Source organism: Schistocerca serialis, chromosome 10 (assembly GCF_023864345.2).
Source record: "Schistocerca serialis cubense isolate TAMUIC-IGC-003099 chromosome 10, iqSchSeri2.2, whole genome shotgun sequence".
NCBI classification, from domain to species: Eukaryota; Metazoa; Arthropoda; class Insecta; order Orthoptera; family Acrididae; genus Schistocerca; species Schistocerca serialis.
Window position 1 is genome coordinate 89,240,479 of NC_064647.1, and position 22,783 is coordinate 89,263,261.

Here is a 22,783-nt window from a genome sequence, read left to right on the forward strand (position 1 = left end):
ACAGTCGGTAGTAAAGAAGTAAAAAATTAAACGTCATGTCTGATGCTGAACTATTACTGCATGAATAGCGAAAATGTAGTAAGTGATAAACTTACTTTCACCATTTTATGGGGGATATCAGCAAGAACAAGTTTTGTAAAGATTTGAAATTATGTGTAAAGTTCGTTGGAAGATGCTAAGAGCTCTCGTTCTCATATACTGAATGAATAAAGGCCGGGTATTTGCACACCGTCAGTTACACTGCCTCCAGCTGTTTAGTTGATTTGGAGAAGGGGACCAAACAGCAAGGTCACCTGTCCCACTGGATTAGGGAACAATGGGGAAGGATGTCGACCGTGTCCTTTCAAAGCAACTGTCCTCGCATTTGCCTGAAGCAATTTAGGGAAATCACAGAAAACCTAAATCAAGATGGCCGGATGCCAATTTGAACCATTGTCCTCCCGAATGCAAGTCCAGAGTTCTAACAACTGTGCTACCTCACTTGATGCCTGAAGGCAAACACACACTTTCTAACAGTAATGCTTGTTTTTGTGTTAAACTTTTAACATAAGAATTTACCTCTTTAACGATTTAATTATGGAAGCATTTTAAATTTTTTAAATTCGCCCACTTATTACGCGAAATAAAGATCAAATATTTGTTGCCCCAGAAAGTCATTACGTATGCAATCTGCAATTAGTGGCCAATTCCAAGACTGTCGATTTATAATAAAAGATTAATCGCTTTTGCTGTCTACAGATTTTGCAAGACAGCCAACTGATCGAAAGACCAAGCATAACCGATATATCTGAAAATTCACCGCACATTATTTGGGTTGTGTAAACGACGCTAATAACATATTTCATCAAATCTTAACACTTCAGATATTACTATCAGAGCCATCGAAACATTCACAAATTAAAATTTATGGAGAATTCCATTGCCACTCAACCTCTGAGCACCATGATATAGGTGAAGGTGTTGGTAAATTAACCGTGTCTAAATTGACTATCACTTCATGGGGCCACCGACCACAGGCAATTATATTGACTTCATTTATGACCTACATCAAGACATGGAATCACACAAACCAAAGAATGTTATTTTAACGGTTGTCATCATCATTCTTGAAATAATTCACTTACATACCATAGGAATTATCAAATGGCCACATTGTGCAGCCGACGTCCTGTTGTGTAGTGGTTCCTATAGATGTTAGGTAATATCAGGTGAGGCAGGCATACGGAGCATATAAAACAAACAGGCAGCAACAACGCATTACACCATACTGTAAAACACGTGCTCACACATACCACCGAAGGCAAAATTTTAACTCTGAGCAACTGACGTGAAACACAATAGCCTACAACTATAATGAGACATAATTCTTGACACGAAAGCAGCACTTTTAGTTTGTTACTTTGCACTTGGCTAAAGTGAGTACAACATCTGTTGACAACTCACCCCTGCCCATATGAGGCGAGGGAGGTGAAGTAAAGTAACATGAAACAAACGAAAAGTGAATACTATTCCTGTGGGGCTACAGTGTAGATTATACAACAGTCTGGCTTGAAGCAGCATACTCGGTTGATGAACGCAAGAAATAGTGAAATATTAGTCATTTACTATCATTTTGTTCACATTCTGGAAATACTTGGAATTGATCAGATAAAGATATGTTTATTTTAAGAGTTCTAAAGTCATTTCAGTTTTTCCTGCTGGAAAATGCAAGTCAGAAGCCTCCAAGCTCTCATTACCTTTTCCTGGTGCCCACATATTATAGAGGGGTGGACAAAAGCACAGAAACATCACGAGAAATGTATTTCACCACGAATGGCACCTGTGCAATTTGCGCAATACATTGCAAGTGTCAGGCGTGGTAAGAACAGTTTTCTTTGTAGTTGTGAGTGTATTATGACAGAGATAAGTGGATACAAATGAGGGCAAATTGTTAGTGCCCATATGGTGAGATATGGGCATTTCCATGACCAATGTAGCCCAAGTTTTTGGTTTTGGTGTTGCAGGAGGTCCCATATCGAAGATTTGCACGACATACAGGGAATGTGGAAAAACTTCATACACTAAGTGACATTGCTGTGTGTGTGTGTGTGTGTGTGTGTGTGTGTGTGTGTGTGTGTGTGTGTGAGAGAGAGAGAGAGAGAAAGAGAGAGAGAGAGAGAGAGAGAGAGAGAGACAGACAGACAGAGACAGACTGACTGTGGCAGATGCTCAATGAATGTGAAAATGTAAGAGGATGACCAATGCATACGTCACTGTAGAATGTCACACTCATGAACCCATTCATCACTAAGACAACACAAGCTAGGATTTTCATGGTGAGCTGGAATTCCAAAACCAGTGATACAAATGCCTGAATCTATAAAACCTGGACTGCAGAGCAATGGAATAAAGTCATTTTGGCAGGTGAGTCTTTTTTCACACTGTTTCCAACTTCTGGCTGAGTTTACATTCTAAGAGTGAAACACGGTTCAGTGATGATTTGGGCAGCATATCATGGTAATGTGTAGACCCCAAGGTTACAGTACTATCATTATTTGACTATTTTGGCTGATCACGTGCATTCCAGGGTACACTATTTGTGTGCCTTCCAGTGTACACTATTTGTCTCCCATTGGCGATGCTGTGACCTGGGACGACAGGGTCCCTATTCACAGAGCCCACTTTCCCCAGGACAGGTTTTGTGAGCACCAGGATGAATTGCCACATCTCCCTGGCTACCACAGCTAACTCTCAATATTATTGAAGAAAAAGACGCGTGATTGCTATCCACCTCAAACATCGCTACTATCACTTCCCGTTATTTTGCACGAAGAATGGTATACTGTTTCTTGGAAAACCGTACAGGACCTGTATTTACCCATTCAGATACAACAAAGTGTTATGAAAGTCAATGCTTTTCCTACACTGTATTAGGTGGGTATGTGCTGTTACCATGTTTTTGTCCACCCCTTCTATTTTCAATGAGTTATACTGGAGGTAATACATGGTCCAGTCACATTGATGTGACCACCACCTAAGTTTGACATCAACATGCAATAACTACTCATAGATGGGTGGTGACAGCAGTAGCAATGGAGGGTGCACAAAACATGTTAACGGGACACAGAAATCAGAGCAGCCATTGTTGTAATACGTAAATGGAGTGGTTTATTCAATGTCCAGTAGGGCAGGGTGACTGGCTTTTCAGGCCAAGAGTGGAAGCATTTTTGACACGCTAAGTTTCTGAATTGTTCGTGTGCTGCTGCGGTTAAAGTATACCCAGCGTGGAAAAACAGCACTATCCTAAACCGGAGCTGAGACAACTGTACTGTCCAATGGGCCATATATGACAGGGGTGAGTGATGACTGCAGTCATGTGTATGGGTGAATAGAAGTGCAACTGTTGAGCAAATGACTGCCCACATTAACCGAGGGGCTACCAACACTGTCTCCTCAACAGAGTTGTTGCGTACAGACTCCTGCAGCAGGTGCCTGGATTGTGCACCTGTGCTCACATGACAAAGGTTTTTGTAAATTGTCTTTCTATTTTCTTTGATACTGATAAATTCTCTTAACCAAACATTTTGTTACAATTGATATTACAGATTTTCTTAGTTTTCTTACAACCCTGTGCAAAACACCATAATAACTTCATTTTATGTATTCTCAAATTTTATAACATTATTATTAGGTGAAAGACTCATTCAACTTCGGTTTAAAATATTAACCTTTCTTAAGACAACACTTTTCAGGTGTGATACCTAAAGTCATACAATCTAGTACAAATTCAGTGACCGACACTGTGTGAGGGAGATACTGTAAGAAGTCAGGATCTGACAGATCTTTCACGCAGTTAAAGAAATATGCGATACTAACTAAATCCTGGCCAGATTTGCATTCATTTTAATTCGTAAATTATATTATTTATACTGTGGATGCTCACAGTGTTTTATAATCGTCAGGAGCTATTTTGCCATAAATAAAGGAAGAGGCAGAAATGACGGACATTTTTAGAACAGATAGCATTCAGGCTCAGGTAGTAGGAGTGGGAGGACTGATGTGGTCACGTGTTTGGTAGCTCCTCCCACTTTGTTAAATCGAGGTCACTGAGTCGTGTACAGTGCATTTTAGTCAAAGTGCATTGCACGAGTTACTGGTGATTTTCAAAATTTTGTAACTCATTATTTTGAGGTTTAAAAGCCATCTTTATGTCTTTATGTAATGTCATTCATTATGGGAAGTTTTCCTTCAATCAAAAAATATTATTTTTTAGAACATCATTTGAAAAAAAAGAAATAAATAATAAAAAAATTATTAAGTTAAAAGCTAAGGAGTTAAGACATTGCTGTAGGAAAGAGAGCGACTCAACCTTCAATGGTAAATTGGCATTGCCTGCCAAATGCAGATAGTCAGTTATAAAATGGCCCAAACGGTCCTTACATCACCCTCCCTAAAAAGAGGAAGAAAATATAGAATAGATGGACCCTGGACAATAGCCCATAGCAAATCAACAATTTAATTACTTATAGACTATCCAGCACATCCTAATGACAGCCCACATGTACAGTGACTACATGACGACCACAATGACTGTGCAGCAAAGCATCGGTACTCTGATCTTAGGGCTTGTCACAGCTGGTGTCAATAGTGAAACTGTGCAATGGGAGAAGCAATAGGTTAACCTCATCCCGCATACCTGTAAGCAGCCTGCAAAGGTTTGGCCACCTACAACAAAAGCACTAAGCTCCGAGTACCGGTGATTTGCTGTGCACTCAGTGTAGACCGTGTGGGGTCTGTCACTAGGATGTGATTGTAATTTGTTAGTATTCAAACTCTCGGTTCAGTACAGGCTATTGTCGAGGGACCTTCTATCCCATATTTTTTATTATCGGTTATAGGTTCTTCATCGCTTTTATGGAGGATGATATATACACACCAGCAAAAGCTGTACAACCCTTCTTTCCGACATCAATTTCATTAGTGACTTAAAAGTACTGTATGTTTAGTGATTTTCATTACTACAGTTTTGTGACTATAATTTCTCAGAAATGATTTTGTTCTTATCACCAACCTTGGTGTTTACTGTATTCTCTCTGCTTCAGCCATCATCAGCTATTTTGTTGCATTTTCTAACCTCATTTCCTCCTCATTGTCTGATGTAATTTGGCTACATTCTAAAGGGTGAGCCATAATGTACAGATGTTAAAAAAATATATTGTTACTTGTGCTTCAAAAAAATTTTTATTTACAGAATACCACTCAAATGATGTTGCCATTTCACAAAATTAATGCTCGAAAACAACATCTGCCAGGTGATGGCCGTTTTCAGCAGTACATTTCTGGAGCCACTCTTGGAAGTTGGCTTCCACTCTCTCTGATATTGTTCTGTCAATGTGAACAATTTCAACATGAATTGCTTTTTCAGGTCAAGTGTAGGTGGTTTAAGATCATTTACATGTGACTTGAGGTAACGCCACAAAAAGTAATTGCACACGGATGGGTCTGGGGAAAGAGGAGGCCAACTAATGTTACCAAACCGGGAAATAGCGTGCCCACGAAAAACAGCCCAAATAACTTTCACTGACATTCTTGCTGTGCCAGCTGTGGTCCCCTTCTGCTGAAACCAAACTCACCGGACAGGAATACATTTTCCTCTTAGTTTAGGTAGGAAGACTTCAGTGATCATCCGGCTATAATATTCTGAGGTTACAGTTACAGTGTTCCCGTTGCCTAGGAAAAAGTATGGATCAGTAACATTTGTATCAGTTACAGCACACCGGTCAGTCACCTTGGGACTATTTAATGGTCTCTCGTGTGTTAGTTTTGGATTTTCAGTGGCACATTAATGACAGTTCCGCTGATTTACCATGTTCAAATAAAAATGAGCTTTAGCACTCGAGCAAAATAATGCTGCCATTTTGCTCAACTACGAATTCCATTTCTTGAGCAAAATTTAGCTGCTGTACATAATGGCTAGGGTTCAATTGTTGCACTACAACCATTTTGTAAGAATAAAATCCCACGTCAATATACAAAATACGCTTTATTGACTGATTACTGAGGTTCAGTTCAGCAGAATGTCTCCTAGCGGATCGACGACCAGCTAGTACGACTTGCCAAACTCTTTCTACATTCTCTGCAGTGCGTTCCGAGTGAGGCATCCCTGGTGGCTTTCCACTCGTCACTGTTCTCATAAAAGAAATTATTCAGCCCAATGTAAAATGGTGTTGCAAGTGGGAACACTATCATGTTGTGATATTCGCTATTTTTGGCTTCATTAAAACAGCAAATAGTTAATACTTTCAGCCAGAAGGCAAATACTTGTTTATAAAGAATGATTAATGTATAATAAGGCGTCGCATAGTGACGGAGGAATTTCCTAAATAAGGTAACTCGTCGTCTTTGGGCGGCAATATAAACAGAAGAATACGGATAGATACGCGATCCTTCACTATTTTGTTCGCTGGAGAACAAATGAGGCCTTCAGCGCTAAACACTTGTACTGTTTTTCTTAAGTAAGACGGACGCAGATTTGTGGCGGTCTGATCTAATTTTTTACTAAATAAATAAAAACATGTTCCGTCTAAGTTTGAGTGAAGTGTAAAAAGAAGAACTGTTATAACTTATCGTGACGACACACGAGCAACTCAAAGAGTACAATGGCTATATAAAAGAGCGCTCAATAGACATGAAACGGACATAAAAATCTACCGTCATTGTAGTACTAAGCTTAAGGTACGATATATGTTTCAGTTATAATAAATATTTGTTCTGGGAATACTGAATCATTTAGCAGTGCTCATTCCTATTATCTCCTCAGTATTATTTTCATTTTAATTATGCATTTTGCTAAGATTACAGACACCAAGATCAGCAGTCCAATGTGCGTGTTACATTGATAAAAAGGAAACTGTTTTATCGTCTTCTTGCATCCGCTTTAATACTGAATTTCCCTTTTGTGTGATGTTACAGTTGTTTTTGCGCCCTTAAGAACTTTCTGGTCCCTTAGGAAATTGTTTTCTCATAACAATAACCTCACGACCGGGTATGACCGTATCTACGACCATGAAGTAATTAGAAAGACGATAACGCAATTTCTTAATAAATAGCACGCCAGTTGTGACTGCCTCAAACCACGCGAAACTGCAAGTAAAAACTATTCACATTTCATTATGCAATATTTTATGACAACGGTCAATCCATGATTCTTACGCCAATTGTGATTGATAAAACAGTAAGCGAAATCTCAAACACCAACTTTTTAATTGAATAACAACATCACTTTTATTTTGTTACATCACACTTAGCGCCCGAACAGGGACCTGACCAAAAATTAGTTCAAATGCTTGGAAAATTTTCTATGTGCTTATGTTAATAAATGTTCTGTCGTTTCATTTACACATCATCCCTCTGAGAGAAAGATGGAAAATACGCTGATCGATAACGCAGTTTAATTACCGAGAGAAAAGAAAAGAACAGAGACGCGAATTTGCTGAGACAACATAGCGGTAACCAAGCCATCAAAAAGTCAGAATTTTGCATACGCAGTGTAGTGCTTCAGTAGCAACGTTGCTTTTCCAAGTCGATCCACATCCCTTCTATCTCCTTCCCGCTATAGAAAATCTGCTTTATTTTATCTTTCAAAGTAAAATTCTTCATAGTCTGATAATAGAAATTATTTTTCTCCATTGTTAGTATAGCTGTATTACATTTTCAACATGGTGGATATTGTGTGCAATTTGCAGTGAAGAGCATCTTCATTCATTTGTCTGAAACGTTTAGGTTCCATCTTGTCTCCTCGCCAGATAGAATTTCATTTTTCACGTGATTTACTGACGAAAATGGCAGATAGTAAACAGAGACAGGTGACAACAGGAGATGGGAGTGAAGACGTAAACAGTATTCCATAGCCTTTACGATTGCGAACGGGAGGTTCCCGTGTGGAAACTGAACTAACTACGTATGTAACAGGGGGAAGTGACCCTGAAGTCCAAACTCCTCCCGCTGCAGCTACAAATGACCTCGATGCGTTAATGGAAATGCTGAAACAACAGTTTGACGCAGTAAATGAGACTATAAAAACACAGAATGAGACTGTTAACGCCCGATTAGATGCTGTGAGCGAATCAGTAAAAACACAGGTAGGCACAATCAAAACAGATGTGCATAAAGAAATTACGGCTGAATTAAATACCCATTTGGGTGAGGTGCAAACTAAGATCAGTGATCAAATTCTGAAAATGCAGAAACAGGCGAAAAGTGAAATAGCTGAAGCATCTGGAACATTAATCACAAAAATTTAGGCAGCTACCAAAGAAATAAACTCAGTTAGAAATGCAGTATCTGACATTGAAGATGTAGCAGAGGATCTGTCGAGGCACATAGACTCAATCAATATCGAAGAACAGGTTAAGAGCACTGTGAAAGCACACGCGGAGGCATTGTCGGAACACTACCCTGAATGGATAAAGGGTAAAGATATTTTTATCGAAAAGAAGGTCAGGGAGGAGCTTAGAGAGACTGTCAAGCACGTAACATATGAAATCTTAGCTGCTCCTGGTAAGTCGGGAGACACAGTGGTTTCTGAATTGGGACAGATTCGAAGGACACTTACACGGGATCTTCCTGAGTGGAAGCAGCAAGTAGTGGACAAAGTCAGATTTCTGAGAAACTGGGTAGAAAATCCGCACAAGCATACGCAAGCTATAGGGAACAACTCTATTGACAGTGACGAATGTCAGTCAACTCCTTATGGTTCACCACCTGAATACATGCAAAACAACAGTCCTGCTGAACCCCGAGAGGGGAAAATAAATGATCCGCCCACATATGTGAGTTTAATGCAAGAGGAAAGCGTGATTAAGCATCGCACTTTTCCTGTTTTTCATCCGCAGAAGCGAGAAATACACCCCATCGTGTTCCTAAAGAATTTTTCCGGCATATTTCCCAGGAGCTGGACAGACAGACAGACAGCGTATTCAGTTCGTCACTGGCTTTATTTCCGTTGATGTAGCATTATGGGGAACAGAAATGGTAGACACGTGTAGGAATTATAAAGAGTTTGAGAAAATGTTCTTGGCAAAATTTTGGAGTAATGGGGTACAGCAGAGATTAAGGAAGGAGGTGTATAGTGCGGAAATTTTCAATGAGAAGCGTGGAAGTCTCCGGCGATACTTTGAGAAGTATCTAGCAAAAATTAAATTCTGGGATTCTCCGATTTATTCCAAGGACGTAATTATGATTCTCAAAAGCAAACTCCCTGTGTCAATTAGAGAGAAACTAGTAAATGTGTCCGAAGAAGACACGGATGTATTCCTTTCTGTGCTGGATTCCTTACAATTAATTAGCGAGGGTGTGCGTTCCGAAGTTGGCAGCGGCAAATTCTTCCCTGGCAGCCAGCAGAACGCAACGCACGCGGTCAACAATGCGTCGAAGGAGAGGGCGAGCTGCTGCGATCGCTGGTACCAACCTGCCAGCCGTTATGAAAACACAAACGGCAATAATTTTAAATGGAAGCAGAAACCCAATTACAGTAGTCAGCAGAGATACCACCCAATTTACAACCACCAGGTACAACATCAGTACGGAAACCCACCCTTTAATTCAGCGCCTGAGCAGTATGGAAATTCTCCACAAACGAGTAGTAATTTTTCAAATGGGCCAGTGTACAATCAAACTTATAGGTCGAAAAATAGCAAGTGGCATGGGCAAGGCGGAGGCCACCCAGCACAACATCAAAACAACTTTTCCCGGGATAGTGGACCGCGGAACAATTTTCAAACAGCACCAAATGAGATCTTTCCTTCACAAGGAAATGGTTTTGCCGGTAACCAAAAGATCGGGCGACAGCAGCCGTCTCAAGTATTCTATTCACAAGTGAATGCACCCAGTGGATTTCACCCCTTTACACCGGCATTTGTACCACATAACCAGCACCAATATGAAACGGAACAAACACTTAAGGCTATGAATGACAAACAGACTAAACATCCTGCGGAAAATTAGAGGCAGCGCCTTTCAGCCTCCAAGAGGTCGCTGCGGATTTTGAGTGGGGGCACTAACGAATACTCTGATTCTGAGTATGTTAATGCGATACGGTACGACCATGAGACCGACTTACGAGATGACCTTGCACGTGACAAAGAAGCTCAAGACATGAACAACATTTATGATGAACAGGTCCAGGCTTCGATTAAGATTTCTATTGCCAACATTCCTTTCACAGCCGTTGTTGATACAGGAGCAAACATCAATGTCATGTCACCATGCCTCTTCAGACAGGTGTCTTCTGTTTCAAAAGTTTTATCATTGCCGATTCAGGGCTGCTCCATATCGGGAGCGATTGGTCCATTGAAACAGAGAGTTAGTTTACAGACACAGCCTCAACTGCAGATAGAATCTGTTTCGGTTTCTTGCCTCTTGCATATTGGAAATTTCCTTGTGTGAACTGTTAATGATAAGTATTGTGTTGAACAGCGCACGGACTTCATGGTAATGGCTACTACATGTAAACTTTCAGTATTAAATGTTAAGTATGGAAAAATTGTTTATAGTGATGGACATGAACTGACATTTCTTCAACAAGCTGAAGCAGGAAATTTAGGTTGCAGAAAGAATTTCAATTTAACTTTAAGTTAGTATACAAAAAAAAGTGCTTGCGAGGTGATTGCCCGGAGCTATATAAATATGTACAGGTGAGAAATGGAGGAGGGTGCGTAAATAAGCACTTCTCTCAAGGTACAAGAAGATTTATAGATTTATTTTTAGTAATGTAAGTACTTGAAGTTCTGTTGTAAAAGTCCCAATTACCTGCTTAAAAAAAATACATGTTCAAAACGTCCAGACAGTGAACAGGAGTGGAGGAAATATCTTAGCTTAAAGTTCAGTTACAGCGTACTGTTAAATGAGAAAACAAGTGGTAACCCACATGTGTTCACGCAAGGAGACAATAAGCTGTAGTACACTAAGTTAGGTGAAATACAGGACAATTAGAGGCAAACCATGAAGCATCAATAATGTAGCCATTAATTGCTATGAAAGTAAACTGTTTCCCTGTGATCTGAGCCCAATCTAAAGAGTATATGAGGAATGTTAGCTGACGAATTGATTTCAGTAGAATCAAGGTACTAAATAAACACATAGCAAGCCCCCTGTATCATAAATAAGTCCAAGTAAAGATCTTCGGAAGTTTTGTAGTGTAATCTAGCGACCATTCAATACCCTAATTGAAGGCTAATCTAAAGAACAAGCAATGCAGTGATGTTTAAACTTAATACTGATTATAATGAAAGTCAGATGTAGAAGTAGAAAAGCATGCTGTAATGAAATAGGTTAAAATTTATATATGTGCCTATGTTTATTATGATAATTTTATTTACATGCAGATTTTATTGTAAAAATGTCTCCTAAGACACTCCTCTTATGAAATCCATTTTCCTTGTGCCCGTTCCTTTTGATCCTGGTTCATTAACCTAGCCCAAGCGTCGACTTGTAAAAGGCACGTGTGCTTGGAGGCAAAGCAGTGCTTATGAGAAATGAGACAAGTAGTGCGATGAACTTCGCTAGCTTTGGTAATGTTTTTTTTTTTTATGGACAGGTTGCGTATTAGTGTGTATTAGTGGCAGTGTTATACTGCAAGTGTAAAAATAAGCCAAGACTACAACAATAGGTGCAACGCAAAGTTCTGTGTTGTTCTAAGTGCAGCGACAGCTACAATATTCGTAGTCACTTACCTGTGAGCCTCACGGGAGGCAGTTGACAGGGAAGTATGGAGGCAGCTTCAGTGTCCGGCTGCTCCGATGGAAAACGCGCGCGAGGTGTGTGTATCGATGCACTTGCGTGTTACTAAGTTCACAAAAAAAAAAGGGCGATCGATGACCAGCAGCTCTGTTACAGTTGAGCGCGAACGGATACTGAGTATTGGAGCTCACGCAACACTGTGCAGCCGCTGTGAGTGGCTGATGTGTGGGTGACAAAACAATCCAAACTTTAAACTGCTAACCGCCATGACCTCAATCGTACATACTGGAGGAAAGACATTTGCACACTTGTGTGACTACATTTTCATACGTAAATTAAGCAATTTTCTTGAGTTGAAGTTAAGATGAGTGAGAAGTAGATTGTCAGATTACTCAGACCTTAAAGCCATTAATACCGGCACTCCTGAACACTGCTAAAATGAATTATAATCCTGTCTCTTGATGGACAAAGAAAATGAATGTGCACTATAGGAAGACCCTGAACTCCGGACCGGTCCCGATCCTTAACAAATGTATCCAATAGGTTGTAAGTTATACTAATAATTTTCCACTTATTCTGTTTCATATTGTAAATAAAAACCCAGGAAGCCACTTGAATTCCTGGCATCACAGTGGAAAGGACAGATGTACTGCATGATGAACACCGTAGACAGATAGCACAGAAAGTGAAAGCATCACAAAGTGTAGTGCTACGTTATTAAACTGTAACTGAACCACAATGAGTCAACAGAAGCTCAAACATTGTCCACTCTAGTTTAGTGAAAATAAGCACTCACTGTACTCATGTATTAGTTGTTAAGCTCAAGAGAATGTAATTTCTGAATTCTATCCCCTGAAGTGTGAAATGAACGTTCACTTATTGTTATAAGCAAATATGGACCAAACTTAAATATGCACATAAGTGTTAATCTTGGTATTATGGAATGAATCGACTGATGAACAAAGAGTGATAAACTGTTTTGAAAAATGAAAATATCTGATATATTTTTTTATAAATGTAATTTCAATTTATGAACTTAGTACGCCAGTAACGTTATGTAAATGTCACACCAAAAATCACGAATATCTCATGAGGACATGAGGATCGAGGTAATCCTTCGGCATTCCCTCTCTCCTCATGGGAGGTGATGTGATATTCGCTATTTTTGGCTTCATTAAAACAGCAAATAGTTAATACTTTCAGCCAGAAGGCAAATACTTGTTTATAAAGAATGATTAATATATAATAAGGCGTCGCATAGTGACGGTGGAATTTCCTAAATAAGGTAACTCCTCGTCTTTGGGCGGCAATATAAACAGAAGAATACGGATAGATATGCGATCCTTCACTATTTTGTTCGCTGGAGAACAAATGAAGCCTTGAGCGCTAAACACTTGTACTGTTTTTCTTAAGTAAGACGGATGCAGATTTGTGGCGGTCTGATCTAATTTTTTACTAAATAAATAAAAACATGTTCCGTCTAAGTTTGAGTGAAGTGTAAAAAGAAGAACTGTTATAACTTATCGTGACGACACACGAGCAACTCAAAGAGTACAATGGCTATATAAAAGAGCGCTCAATAGACATGAAACGGACATAAAAATCTACCGTCATTGTAGTACTAAGCTTAAGGTACGATATATGTTTCAGTTATAATAAATATTTGTTCTGGGAATACTGAATCATTTAGCAGTGCTCATTCCTATCATCTCCTTAGTATTATTTTCATTTTAATTATGCATTTTGCTAAGATTACAGAGACGAAGATCAGCAGTCCAATGTGCGTGTTACAATGATAAAAAGAAAACTGTTTTATCGTCTTCTTGCATCAGCTTTAATACTGAATTTCCGTTTTGTGTGATGTTACAGGTGTTTTTGCACCCTTAAGAACTTTCTGGTCCCTTAGGAAATTGTTTTCTCATAACAATAACTTCACGACCGGGTATGATAGTATCTATGATCATGAAGTAATTAGAAAGACGATAACGCAATTTCTTAAACAATAGCACGCCAGTTGTGACTGCCTCAAGCAACGCGAAACTGCAAGTAAAAACTATTCACATTTCATTATGCAATATTTTATGACAACGGTCAATCCATGATTCTTACGCCAATTGTGATTGATAAAACAGCAAACGAAATCTCAAACTCCAACTTTTCAATTGAATAACAACATCACTTTTATTTTGTTACATCACAATGTCTCGCAAGATTGAAATGGTGACAAAACTCGTGCTGAACTGCAATGGTCGACTCATTATTGCCCACAAAACTATCATAAGCAAACACATGATGCTGCACAGTCCGCAGCTCCGTGACCCAACTAAACAAAATGGCAGGAGCTACCAAATATATGACCACATCAGTCCCACTCTCCTACTACCTGAGCCAGAATACTGCCTGTTCTAAAAACGTACATCCTTTCTGCCTCACCAGTTATTAATATTATTTTGCTTTTGTTGATATGCATCTCATAACCTCCTTTCAAGGCACTACCCATTCTGTTCAACTATTTGAGTGTAACAGCATCCACTCACAGTAGACCTGCTACCTGACTGCAGAACACACTCCATATGCCGAGTGCATTTACCGGCGAGATTTTTTGACAGCACTCCACTTCTGCTGAGGGGCTGACTTAGTGACCGAGATTGTCACTTACTGTCAGCTGTTGTGTTTACACCAGCTGTAAAAGACTTTGCACACCAGTTGTGACAGATACTGGATTTTGTTTTGTTCTCTGTGTACATTGACATTTCATGAATATTTTGTGATGATAATTTCTTGGCAGTTATAGACAGTTCTTGTCAAACTCTTCTCTAGCGCTAACTAGCCTCAGGTCTTATCCATTATCTATTCTGTGTTTATTTGGTTAATAAATGTTTATTGGTTCCTGGAACACCAGAATTTGAAACTCATTCAACTGGCTGTGTGTCTCGGTATCGACAGTTACAATTGTTCGGGTGCCAGCACAGATTTTATTGACCAATACCTGAGTTATAAGTAACCTCTAGTTGAGAGCTGAAAATTGTGTTGAAGAGAAGGGCTGCCACTTGGACATTTTTTTAAGTGGCCATATAGATAATAAAAACATTAACTTCTGATATTGAATAAATAAGCTGTTTCTTTACTTCAATATTAACATACTGCTCATTTGAAGATGATCCATTTGCTACTGGTCACCCTGCAACAGGTGAATTTTGGTATTTGGCCAGCAAGATAACTGACACTGCCAGAAGTAAAAAGAGTATACAACACAGACTAGTAACAGCAATAAAAACTTTTCTGGGAAAAGAGAAATGTATTAATAGCTAGAAAAGACCAAGGCTTGACTACAGTTAACAGTTTCAAGGCGATGTAGGGTACACACATACATTTATGAAGAGGAAAGCACAGGAGAGACTAACTTGGAGGGCTGTGTAAAACCAGTCTTCAGTCCCACGACTACAACAGTAACTGAAGTAAGCAGACATAATTATAGTTGTTATGGGAAGTCTGAACTGGTCATGGACGCTGAAAAGAGTTTGGAAATTTTTATCTAGATTGTAGTGATATTCTGAAAGCCTGAAGAAAACTGACTGCAGTTCATCATGATAAGGAGGACAAGATCATTAGAGATGGAGCACTACATCATCTACAGCCATTTATAAAAAATAAAAAATAAAATAAAAGCTGACGCACTCTTGCAGAAATCTGTTCTGGAAACTATAGGATTTTATGAGTTAGGAAAAATTACAGCTTCAACGGTGAGACAGGATGAAGACTGTTAATCCTTTGAGGTCCTTCACTCGTCATAGGGATCCAAATCTTTTTTTCTCTACCAAACTGTACCACAAACACACGCATGCACATCACTGGCATCAACTTTTACGATTAAATTCATATCATATCATTTGTTGCTTTGAGTAATATCACCTCACAACAAAATGTACAAGGAATAATAAAAATCACAAGTTTTCTTTTAGTGTAACCAACATATGTAGTCAGACACTACTACATACCAAAAACTGGAATCTGCAATCATGGAAAGAAATATTTTCAGCCACACAGTATTAAAAACATTGCGTGCCATTCGTACTATTGCAAAAACTAATTTTTATTTGTATCAGCAGACCTTCCAGTAACATACATCAATAATTAAATGTAATAATTTAAAACAAAACTGAGACACTTGAGACATGTGCAATTACTAAAATCTTTGTTCACGTATTGTCAGTTGTTTTCCTCTTCTCATTTCCATATTTTGGGCATCCAATGCCCTGTTGAAGCTGACAGTAACGAAATGGAGGAAGTGGCTGAGTTTTGTAGTCAGGGTCTTTAGAACACGAGTGCAACTTCCATCAGTGTGTCGATCCCATAGCTATCCCGCTCCATGTGCCGACTGTGTGCAGACCCTGGAAATGGTGTCACTCGGAGTTATCCTCTTCATATTATTCGTATTCATCGTGACTATCATCTGTCATTTGTGCCCCGAGTGAGCCCTCCACCCTCAGGTCTGGCATCTGGGCACTGATTCTGTCCAGTGCGCCCTGATCTCCATCACAGTAGTCAAACTCCAGCTCTCTGTTTGCACAAGACAAGAGACACGGTAATTATCAAGAGTTGCCACAGTCAATTTTTATTCTGCGTAATATACAGGGTGTTTCAAAAATGACCGGTATATTTGAAACGGCAATAAAAACTAAACGAGCAGCGATAGAAATACACCGTTTGTTGCAATATGCTTGGGACAACAGTACATTTTCAGGCAGACAAACTTTCGAAATTACAGTAGTTACAATTTTCAACAACAGATGGCGCTGCGGTCTGGGAAACTCTATAGTACGATATTTTCCACATATCCACCATGCGTAGCAATAATATGGCGTAGTCTCTGAATGAAATCACCCGAAACCTTTGACAACGTGTCTGGCGGAATGGCTTCACATGCAGATGAGATGTACTGCTTCAGCTGTTCAATTGTTTCTGGATTCTGGCGGTACACCTGGTCTTTCAAGTGTCCCCACAGAAAGAAGTCACAGGGGTTCATGTCTGGCGAATAGGGAGGCCAATCCACGCCGCCTCCTGTATGTTTCTGATAGCCCAAAGCAATCACACGATCATCGAAATATTCATTCAGGAAATTAAAGACGTCGGCCGTGCGATGTGGCCGGGCACCATCTTGCATAAACCACGAGGTGTTTGCAGTGTCGTCTAAGGCAGTTTGTACCGCCACAAATTCACGAAGAATGTCCAGATAGCGTGATGCAGTAATCGTTTCAGATCTGAAAAATGGGCCAATGATTCCTTTGGAAGAAATGGTGGCCCAGACCAGTACTTTTTGAGGATGCAGGGACGATGGGACTGCAACATGGGGCTTTTCAGTTCCCCATATGCGCCAGTTCTGTTTATTGACGAAGCCGTCCAGGTAAAAATAAGCTTCGTCAGTAAACCAAATGCTGCCCACATGCATATCGCCGTCATCAATCCTGTGCACTATATCGTTAACAAATGTCTCTCGTGCAGCAATGGTAGCAGCGCTGAGGGGTTGCCGCGTTTGAATTTTGTATGGATAGAGGTGTAAACTCTGGCGCATGAGACGATACGTGGACGTTGGCGTCATTTGGACCGCAGCTGCAACACGGCGAACGGAAACCGGAGGCCGCTGTTGGATCACCTGCTGCACTAGCTGCACGTTGCCCTCTGTGGTTGCCGTACGCGGTCGCCCTACCTTTCCAGGACGTTCATCCGTCACGTTCTCAGTCCGTTGAAATTTTTCAAACAGATCCTTTATTGTATCGCTTTTCGGTCCTTTGGTTACATTAGACCTCTGTTGAAAACTTCGTCTTGTTGCAACAACACTGTGTTCTAGGCGGTGGAATTCCAACACCAGAAAAATCCTCTGTTCTAAGGAATAAACCATGTTGTCTACAGCACACTTGCACGTTGTGAACAGCACACATTTACAGCAGAAAGACGACGTACAGAATGGCGCACCCACAGACTGCGTTGTCTTCTATATCTTTCACATCACTTGCAGCGCCATCTGTTGTTGAAAATTGTAACTACTGTAATTTCGAAAGTTTGTCCGCCTGAAAACGTACTGTTGTCCCAAGCATATTGCAACAAACAGTGTATTTCTATCGCTGCTCGTTTAGTTTTTATTGCCGTTTCAAATATACCGGTCATTTTTGAAACACCCTGTAAATACACTCATTCAAAGCTTCCATTAGTTAAAGGAGACAAGTCAGATTACTGCTTCTACCAAAATTTTATTCGCGCTGTGGGCAACGCGAGGCAGGAAAGCTACTTATTATTGAGGAATATGTTGTGCTGCATCAAATGTGAGAGCTATCAAAAAAGAAGCTTCACTCGGATATGAATAAAATACTGGAATAGTTGAATCACATCTATTAAAACCATCCTTAAAACTACAGTTTATTTCTCTATACAATCACCATTCAGATTTAAATATTCACCATTTGGCTAACAGATTGCAGTGGCGTTTGGTTTTGTGACTTGTCGTTTGTTTGATGTACAGAGCACAGAAGAGTCGTGAGTTTTGCTATTGCATTTGTAATTGAACAGCACGTTTTGTTTCATTTTGTTCTGTGTATACTGAAAGTGTAGGCTACGGAAGCAACTTTACTTTGTTCCTAAAGGGGAAGGGGAAAAAACTATGAGTATACAATAGAGTTATGTATGCATTTTTACCTCTAATTATTACTTAATTACTAATGTCACCATTTGGAGTCATTCATGGGTTAATATGTATGGGGTATACAAGGATGAATTTGTATCATGAGAGTGTATTGTTTTTGTTCTTATATAATATTTTGTAGTTTTCATTCTTGCATCATATTTTCTTTATGGGTTAAGCATGGACAACCCAAAGCTCTACAGGATAATGAAATTCTTCTTCGGCGTTGTGATGAATCTGAAATATCAGATGACGAAATTATTTTGGGTGGTGAAATTGATGATGAACCACCAGTGCAGCAAGCATTGCCTCAACAGACAGAATTTGAACTGGACAGTTTTGATGATCCTCGTACTAATGATGAAACTCCTATAGCTGTTATGGATACAAACTTTAGGAGCCTGTGCAATGTGTGGGTACGCAAGGATCTGCAGGCCATGGATGTACAGTGTGCTGTGCAGTTTCCAGATCCACTAACGTGAAGAACATACCCCCTTCCAATATTTTGAAAGTTTTATTGATGAGACTATAATTTACAATTTAGTTACACAGACTAATGTATACTCAACTCAAGGGTAAGGCGAAGTATAAATGCTAGTGCCAATGCAATGAGACAGTTCATTGGCATTCATTTAGTAAGTGGTATTGTGAGTGTTCCCATTTACAAGATGAATTAAGCAAATGAGACAAGCTATAAAGAGATAGCTGACACGATGCCACTCTGTCAATTCTACAAGTTGAGGAAGTGAGACCTGAGTTTCTCCTGGTGTATACAACTTTTAAATAACTTCCGGGAATTCAGCCAGGTAACACTTTCAGCGACCGCAGATATTTCGGTGGGAGAACACCCCGCCATTGTCAAGGCAAACTGAAACGGACAGGCGGCATACGTGCAAATTTAAAACCTCGGTTCTCGGACTAAAGCACCAAAGATGACCAAAGACAGAGCTATTGATAGTGGGACTATGAATGCGCAGGTGAGGTAGCATTGACTCTGTCCCTCTGTTTTTTGACAAGGGAGAGAGCCAGATTCCAAATAGAGTTTAAACAAACGTCCATCCCTGTTAACGAGGTGCTTGCTAATTTAATCTCAACGAGCAGACAGATGGAATTGCGATGGGTAGTCCATTGTCTCCTGTGATCGCAAATTTGTTTGTGGAAGACTTCGAGGAATGTGCATTGGAGTCGGCGCCTTTGAAACCCGCCTGTTTCTTTAGATACATTGGCGATACCTTCGTTGTTTGGCCTCATGGTGGGGAGAATTTGAATCTCTTTCTAGAACATCTGAACTCGATCCACCCGTACATTCATTTTACGAGGAAGAGGATGGTTGCATTCCCTTTCTTGATGTGTTGGTTAGGAGGAAGGATGATGGATCATTGGAATAGTCTACAGGAAACGTACTCACACCGACTTGTACTTACAGGCTAATAGTTGTCACCATCTGGCTCAGCGTGAAGGGGTACTTCGTACCTTGGTACACAGGGCACATGTCGTTTCTGACGCTGAAGTTACATTTTGGCAAAATGATTATAGTGATAGACAGATTGAATGTGCGTTGCGCTATCGACCAACTGAACATCTGGTGACTGATGATAATTCTGAGTCAACACCTAAGTTTACTGCCTTTTTGTCTTACGTAGGAAACACGTCCAACAAGATCGGTTGTATTTTACAGAAATATGATGTGAAATGTGTTTTCTGACCTCCATCTAAAATTAGAGCACTTTTGAGTTCCGTTAAGGATGATCGTGGACTGCATAAGGCGGGTGTATATCTTATTCCTTGTAGCTGCGGCATGGCATATATTGGTCAAACTATCAGGACCATGGAGGACCGATGTACTGAACATAAACGGCACACACGATTACAGCAGCCAAGTAGATCTGCTATTGCTGAACATTGCTTGGATACTGGTCACCCCATGTTATATAATAACACCGAGATATTGGCATGCACGTCCAGCTATTGGGACAGTGTTATTAGCGAGGCAGTTGAGATTAAATTAGCGAGCAACCTCATTAACAGGGATGGAGGTTTCTGTTTAAACTCTGTTTGGAATCCGGCTCTCTCCCTTGTCAAAAAACAGAGGGACAGAGTCAATGTTACCTCACCTGCGCATTCATAGTCTCACTATCGCTAGCTCTGACTTAGGTCATCTTTGGTGGCACTAGTGTTCGGTGTGTGTATTATCTTTCCTGCTTTAGTCCAAGAACCGAGGTTTTAAATTTGCATGTATGCCGCCTGTCCATTGCAGTTTGCATTGAAAATGGCGCGCTGTTCTCCCACCAAAATATCGGCGGTCGCTGAAAGTGTTACCTGGCTGAATTCCCGGAAGTTATTTGAAACTTGAGGAAGTATTTGTATGTGAACGACAGTGCAAATATGTTGCCCAGATGTGACACACACCATACAAATTGTTCAAGGCGAAGCCATCTTTAGATCAACTAAAGAACAATTTTCTCAAAACTGAAGTTGAAGAATACAATGGCATTGATGAACTTATTGTGCCTTTAAAATTACACACTTCTATGTGCCAGTATATAAAATCAAAGCCCCACAGATAAGACATAAAAGTATTTGTTTGAGCTGGTGCAAGTGGCTACATTTATGATTTTAAAGTGTATGTTGGGAAGGGAACAAACACTGCATGTAATCCTGAGTTAGGAATGAGTGGAAGTGTAGTGATGTGGCTGACTGAAATTGACATGCGTAAGCACATTCTTAAAGTCTTTACGGACAACTGGTTTACATCCCTCAATGCAGCAGCAAAGCTTAGAAATGAAGGAATACAGGGCGTTTCAAAAAGAAAGAGCAGATTTCAAACATTTATTTCTCAAAAACTACAAATGATAGAAACACAATTCCAACGGTCCTTCACTCAATATGAGTACCAAATGTTACACAACAAATATCAAAACTGTACCTCAATATGAGCACCATTTGTTACACGACAAATATCAAACCGGTATCTCATTTCTTGCCACACACGACGCAACTGGTCTTTAGTTACCGAATTCACGGCCGCAACAATTCGATGTCGTACCTCTTGAAGAGTAGCGGGCATAGGTGGGACATAAACACAGTCCTTTATGTACCCCCACAAATAAAAATCGCAGGGAGTAAGGTCTGGTGACCTGGGAGGCCACAGACGATGACATTGATCTTGTGCTCCTGCTCTTCCAATCCACCGTCCTGGAATGGTGTTATTTAGGTACCGTCGTACAGGTTCAGAGAAGTGTGGTGGGGCGCCATCTTGCATGAAGATGAAGTGATTTGAATCTTCCTGAAGTTGAGGAAATAGCCAGTTTTCTAACATGTCCAGGTAAATGGTTCCTGTGATAGTTTTCTCCATGAAAAAGAAAGGTCCATAAACTTTGTTTACCGAAATTGCACAAAAGACGTTAACCTTTGGTGAGTCTCTTTCATGTTGAATAACGTCCCTCGGAGTTTCACTCGCCCAAATTCGTACGTTATGCCGATTAACTTTACCAGAAATGTGAAACGTTGATTCATTTGAAAAAATTAATCGTTCGGCAAAATTGTCCTCTTCCATGTCCTGTAGAATTGCAGTTGAAAATTCGAACCTTTTGTTGTGGTCGTCAGGACGCAATGCTTGCAATAACTGCAGTTTGTACGGCTTCATGTGCAGACGGTTACTCAGAACGCGCCATACCGTTGTTTTAGACATGTTTAGTTCGTGACTTGCCCGTGCCGTGGATTTTCTAGGGCTCCTTTCGTAAGCTGCACGGACACGCTCGACATTTTCATCCGATGTGCGTGGACGACCCGTGCTTTTTCGCTTGCAGATGCAACCATCTTCTACGAATCTGTGATGCCACTCATAAATTTGCTTATGACGAGGCGGCTGTTTGTTGAATTGACGGCGGAATGCACGTTGCACACCAACAATGGACTCTAACTTTGCAAATTGCAGCACACAAAATGATCGTTCCTGTGGTGTCGTCGCCATTTTCCTACAAACAAACGCCAGCGCCACTGCGGATTTGCATGGAACTTCTGCGCGGACCATTGAAAAACTTTGAACCTTTCTCTGACAAGAAACGTTTGAATTGTGTTTCTATCATTTGTAGTTTTTGAGAAATAAATGTTTGAAATCTGCTCTTTCTTTTTGAAACGCCCTGTATATGTTGTGGGAACCACCAGAAAAATCAAACTGGGTGGATGCAAACAGAAAACTGATGCAGAGATGAAAAAAGCAGCCAAAGGAACCTGTGATTATAGGGTAGATGAAGAAAACAAAATTATAGTTTTGAAATGGTTTGACAATAAAGCTGTCCACCTGACTTCTCTTTATAAAGGCAAGGAACCTGTTGCAAATGTGGAACACTGGAGAAAAATAAACAGATCGTACATAGAAGTTCTATG

General features: G+C 40.1%; 1 protein-coding gene across 5 annotated transcripts in view; it reads right to left on the bottom strand.

Annotated features, from left to right (window-relative positions):
• Window positions 1-15,790: 15,790 nt before the first annotated feature.
• Window positions 15,791-22,783, bottom strand: part of LOC126425124 (F-box/LRR-repeat protein 17-like) — a 74,725-nt gene continuing 67,732 nt past the window's right edge. For all 5 annotated transcript variants that reach the window (XM_050088065.1, XM_050088064.1, XM_050088067.1 and 2 more), the window contains one exon: window positions 15,791-16,278. In XM_050088065.1, the coding sequence (XP_049944022.1) occupies window positions 16,146-16,278 (133 nt within the window). In that variant the 3' untranslated portion in view covers window positions 15,791-16,145. The remainder of the gene's footprint in view (window positions 16,279-22,783) is intronic.